The 6,131-nt window shown below is 40.3% G+C and overlaps 1 protein-coding gene across 1 annotated transcript; it reads right to left on the bottom strand.

Annotated features, from left to right (window-relative positions):
- Positions 1-1,142: 1,142 nt before the first annotated feature.
- On the bottom strand, positions 1,143-4,457 carry gpr65 (G protein-coupled receptor 65). Its single transcript, XM_028992120.1, has 2 exons — positions 4,355-4,457; positions 1,143-3,751 (listed from the first exon to the last, which is right to left on the bottom strand). The coding sequence occupies exons 1-2, from the start codon at positions 4,355-4,357 to the stop codon at positions 2,813-2,815; spliced, it is 942 nt and encodes a 313-aa protein (XP_028847953.1). The 5' UTR covers positions 4,358-4,457; the 3' UTR covers positions 1,143-2,812.
- Between the last annotated feature and the right edge of the window lie 1,674 nt (positions 4,458-6,131).

The raw sequence follows: 6,131 nt of genomic DNA, 5'->3' as shown, positions 1-6,131 counted from the left end.
GGATGACATGGGAAGCCAACCAGGACACAATAATAATATATAATGTTTCAATTATTGCATCCATCAATGATGTATCACTATAGTAAGAATCACAATATATTGCCAAATTTACTTATTGTCCCAGCAACTCTCATGTGTCACCAGAAGGTGGAAAACCTACATAAGAAAATTTGACATACATAAAAGGATCAGAATTTTTGGGTTATGTAACCCACAAACCCACCGGGTTTAATCAGATCTGAATCAGATGTTTACATGGTTAAAACGTGTGGAAATGTGTGTTTGTTTTATTGCAGCACGTGCCCGTGTTTGCGAGTTGTTGCCTGATTGCACATCACAGTTCTGCATGAAAGCCGTGGCATCAGCTGTTACTTGTGCTATCTCATGAGATTCCAATACCCCACAGCTCTCATGCACAGTGAGGATTCAATGTTGTTAGGTAACTCTGAAGAATGCTGTTCACTCACTATTCTCCCTGCATGCATGCATGTGTTCCTGGAAAAAAGCAGAGCAGAGTATATGATGTTGAACCAGCTTTTCTTTGTTCTAGATACATTACATTTGGATGCCGTCGGTGCTCCAAAATTAAGCACATGTTCCTCAGAATGATGCAAATTGTCGGTGGCCTTTTGCTGCTATCTAAATGGTATCATTTACGTGCCACGAGACCCATTATCATTCTGCCAAAAGGATGGTGGTGTAAAAATAACCTAGATGCAAACATTTAATTGCAATGTACATCAGCAGTAACTGTTCAACTCTATCTGTTACCCAACCTATATATGTAAGTAACACACTCAGCCCATATTTCTGAGAAACAGAATGATGGCCCCATCACCATTACAGGAAGCTATAAAGAAAAACTAAACTCTCAGGGAGCTATGACTCAGTCTGACGTCACAGGACAATAGATCTGACAGGAAGTAGAACCTTTAATTGATGCATGTTGGTTGCATTACACTGCATTTGCAATTTGCAATTCTTACAATTGAGCTGTATAAGTAAACACGCCTTGTTGGCTGGAATGAAACATCTGATGTTGTGTTGGTCTGCTCGGGAGGACAGCAAGTACCAGGCTCATGCTGATACTTTCACTAATCACACACAAATTTAAAACCTACATAAAAGAAGAAATTCATAGCAATGGTGCATAAGAGTTTCATTGAAGCATCTGTACAATTGTGCAGTGCTTAAAAGAACAACAGAGAGAAATGGCTTGTAAAACAATCAGAGTAACAGGAACAGCTCTGACACATATCTCATATGTGATAGCAGGAGGAAAATACTGTTATTTGTTTTTCTATTATTATAATTAATAATATTAATTTCATTGTTGACAGGAAAGGTGCATAAAAAAAGCAACATGAAGCAACAAGTGGGGCACCGGCCCCACACCCTGGGTGCCTTACATGGCTGCCCACTGCTCACAAGGGTGATGGGTTAAAAGTAGAGAACATATTGTGTTGTGCGCACCGTGTGCTGTGCTTGCTGTGTATCACGATGACGAGCACTTCACTTTCACTTCACTTCAAATTGCATGCATTACTTGCATGATGTATGCCACCTAGTGGAAGAAGTATAGAGTCTGTGACCATCTTTGAAGGCCGACCTTGGATTTTTCAAAGTTTGAAATCAGCTGCAGTTACAGGTCTGTAAATTCCTAACAAATGAATCTGACTCTTAATTAGCAATTGTTGATTTTAGAGTGACCCTAATACTGAAGTTATGCAATTAAACATTTTAACAGCAGACATTCCCAGAAGATGCGTTAACCCGTGTTTCTGTTCATCCAGGCATACAGTGCCAAATTTAATCCTGCCAGATCATTGAAGGCTGCTGAAACCATCTGAACCATCATGCCAAGCTGAGTCATATCATCAACAACATCATCCTTCAGACTGATAAATCCAGACAAGGCACAATGCTCAGAAAATGGCAGACAAATGTCTAGATGTTATGCTTTAACAGGTTTTTAAGTTAAAGATGAGACTAATTCTTCACAGTTGACTGTGAATATTTTAGATGGCAATGCCCTATTCATTTGAAAACTGATGAGGAGTTGTTGTGTCTTGTGGTTTCACCACATTTCTAAAAAAAGGCCGGAAGACAGACAGCTGGCACAGCATGACTTCTAGCTCTCACAAGAGTTCTTTATCAGAACTAAAGAAGAACTTCCTTAAGTTCAAACATTTTCATTTATTTAATCTATTCATTTAGACGTCTCACATTTCGTAACCCAAGTCTATTAAGGCACAGCAGCAAATGTGTGCTAACATTAAAATTAATCAACCATAAAGCAGTCCAAGTCTTAGAGTAAGCAGAGCATAAACCAGCCATGAACTGAACTGCACAAAAAAAAAAGACTTATCTTAACAAAATTCATAATCAGTAGAGTCTGCAAGTGAAATATGCTGCATATGTGAACAAATAGCAAAACCAATAGGCTGAGTTAAAAGTCATGTAACTGGAATTTCATGTAAATATTCAGAAACCTGTTGCGTTAATCACATTGGATACAAGTTCAAATTTGATCTGGCCCCACAGAGAGAGGTGAGAAGAGTGCAGATCATTGTTGGTTTGGGGGGACATGAAACATAAGATAGTACAAGCAGTCTCCATTATGCCCTGAACCACAATGGAACTGATTAGATTTTGTAGGATAAATCTTCATATTTTAGTTGATGCTGGTTAAAACATCACAGAAACTTGACAGGTTGTGTGTCTAAGTGTGTGTCAACCGACCCTGCTCTCCCCTACTTATTTAATATAAAACTCAACACAATATAATGTAACACCCTCCTTTGTTTTGCTTCTATGTCCCTAGTTTCCTTCGTATTGTGAAAAAGACTTGTGTGACACTGGCCCTTCCTGACCTTGTTATGAAACAATAGAGTAAGGGGTCGGCAAGGCAGTTGAGAGATGAGATGGCAACACTAACCTTGTATGAAACATATAGCCATGTGGGCTGCCCACAATCTTCCAGTAAGGCCCTAAGGACCAGTATAATGTGAATAGGACCAAAACAGAGCCAAAGAGTCAGTAGTATGACAAGAAGAAGCCTGGACACCTTCTTACGTTCCTCAGCTTTAATGGCCTGGTTGGTTTTCATCTGGACGTAAATTCCCCTGCTGCAGAAACCCACCAGTATTGCGGGGATTAGGAAACCGATAACACAACGGGCAATATTGACCTTGGGCTGTGCTGAGGACATGGGCAAGACATCCAAGCAGACACTGTCTTCATAGTTATGTTGCAGGGACACAGTGACTGCGCTGAACGTGATGCTGATGACCCACATCAGGACACTGATTGCTATGGCTGTGGTAGTTCTTCTCATGGAGAGGAAGTTGAGTGGGTGGACCACAGCAACATATCGGTCTACGGATATGCAGCACAGCAGAGCAGCGCTGGTGTAGAAGTGGGTGAAGAGCAGAAACACACAGGCTGTGCACGCAGTGCCTCCATGCTGCCATTGGTCTTTCAGGGTGTAATCCACCCAGATGGGTAAAGTCATTATAAAGCACAAGTCTGCCAGTGCCAGGTTAAAGAGGTAGATGCCCAGTTCCTTATTCTGTCTTATGTGCTGGCAGGAAACAAACAGTGAGAAGCAGTTGGAGGGAATGCCTAAAATGACTATGATCATGTACAATATAGCAATTGGCTTCTTTTCAGGAATGTTTTCAGGATAACAATTGTGTGGGTCATCTGAAGTAACACTTGACCAGTTTGCAGTCGTAGAAGTCAACATTTTCTGTGGATTGAGGGAAAAATCTGGATTATTTAAAAGTCACGGAGGTTTTACCAGGATCACCATGCACTGTCCTCGCCAAGGTCAGGGATGGTAACTAGTAGATGGTAACTGCTAATATTTATATTTTCATGACCTTGAGCACCATCAGAATTGCAGTTCCTATTAGGGCTATTGTCGAGAGAAACTGGTATCCTTGTAACTAGACAATCTACCACCAAAATAATTCTAAAGTAGATTCTAAGGAGGTCTTTTACAGAGTTTCTCTGAATTAGACAAGTGGAAATGAGAGAAGTTGAATTTTTACACTGAATTTTCTTGATTGCATGCAACTACATATTAAATGATTAAAACTGCATAATGATAATGATGCATAATGCTAAGTACATCATCCAATCACAGCTGTCCCTGCTCTATTTTTGCTTTACACACACTCCCAGTGTAACTTTTTTGCAGCAGATATATTTATTATAATTGTTATATTAGACAAGAATTTGTAGCATTAGACAGTCATACAAAAATGTAGAGCATAGCACCTTTCAAAATCAAAAAGGTTAAAAACACATCAGTCATTGCGTGTGTTTGTGCAATGTTGTAAAAACTCACCATTTACTTCTGTGCATTTTTCCTCCGTGTCCAGGTCGTCAAAAGGCTCATTACATGCATTTCATGATGTCTGGTTTCTCAGACCGTGTTTGAGAGAAACAGTAAAGAAACAGGAAGTGCCTAACCACTTCTTCATTTCTAAAACGTGCGTAATGGCCAAAGAAACCCCATGCGTAAAATCAGGAATCATGCAGTTGAGCCCAAGATCATTAGCACCTTTTATGAAATTAGACAAGTCTCCATGAAAATTACCATTTACAATAGTTTGTTATTTGAGAAACAAATACTCTTTAAATAACAATGTCCACTAAGTTTAATTAGGATCTTTTATTGATATACTGAGTAGACACAAGAAAGGGAAAAAATTAGACATGCAACATTATTACCCTCCTGGCCATTAATAGTGAACAGTGTACCCTTTCTGAGCCATAGCTGACACAAGTCTCTTAGAGTAATTCTTTACTGGGTTGGCCCAGGTCTCCTGAGGGATTTTGGCCCATTCTGAGCATGGACATTGACTTTGAGCACTTGCCACAGATTCTCAATAGGATTGAGGTCTGGGCTGTGTGCGGGCTACTTCAGGAGCTTGGTTTTGGTATCCCTGAGGAACTGCTTTGTATGCTTTGGGTCATTGTTTTGTTGGAAGACCCAGTGATGACCTAAGCCTGGACTACTAGCAGATTTTTGCATGTTCTCCCTCAAAATGTAAACATAATTGTTTTGCTCCCGAACAAGGCTCCCTGTTCCTGAGGCTGCAAAACAGCCCACAGAATGACACTCACACCACCATGTTTAACTGTGGGAACTGTGTTCATGGGGTTGAAGGTTCTTCACCAAACATAAGCAACATCCATGTTCCCAAACAGTTCTAGTTTAGTCTCATCAGACCAAGGCACAGACTTCCAAAACGCATCTTTACCTTTCAAATGTTTATGGGCAAACCTCAGTCGGGCTCTGACGTGCTGCTCTATGCGTAAAGGGGTTCTTCTGGAACGATGGCCCTGAAGACCACCACAATGAAGACCCCTTACAAACTGTGTTCCTTCAAACATTGACTCCAGAAGAGGCCAGGACAGCAACAACCACCTAGGTAGATGTTCGGGGCACCCTGCTGACATCTATGATTCTTACAGAATTTGTCTCCTTGTACTAGGCCATTTTTCAAGACACTGTGAATTGTTTGAAGAGGGCAGTGTAACCCTATTCACCTTAGCATGAGCCTCTACTATCTTCTTTCTGAGCACCAGACTGATTTTTGTCTTTGGCATGGTGACTAACAGTAAACCCTCTCATGTGTTTAAGTGCCCCTGGTCTTTTTATGCTGAGTGAATGTTGTTAGGAAGCCAAATGCCTGAAAACGTGTGGCTTCAAAGTTGATTCAAAGTTCAGTACTCTAGGTGTGTTTTGAAAGCATTCACATGGAACTGATATTTTTAACCAATATTTTTTTTTTTTACCATATTTGATATAAATCAAGTCTAAAAATATATTTTATATTACAAAATGTACCAAGAAAAAGCAACTTAATAGCAGTGGTGAATAGCACCATTCTAATGCATTTATGTGTGCTGAAGTAAAAATATATGAACAATAAACAGGCTTTTATTTTCAGTTCAGATAAGCATCTCTGAATCAAATGTTATTAGTGCAGCTGCCTGGCTCCAGCAGAGCTCTCAGCAGCATGATGGTCTGGAAGGCGAGGAGAACCAAGATCAGCAGCCTCCGGAATTTTTCATTGCTCGTTGCTCACCACAAACATGCTGTTCCGGAGGGCAGC

The sequence above is a fragment of the Denticeps clupeoides genome, chromosome 1 (assembly GCF_900700375.1).
Source record: "Denticeps clupeoides chromosome 1, fDenClu1.1, whole genome shotgun sequence".
In the NCBI taxonomy this organism is placed as follows: domain Eukaryota; kingdom Metazoa; phylum Chordata; class Actinopteri; order Clupeiformes; family Denticipitidae; genus Denticeps; species Denticeps clupeoides.
Note: the sequence above shows the minus strand (reverse complement) of the source record. Positions and strands in the feature narration are given on the sequence as shown.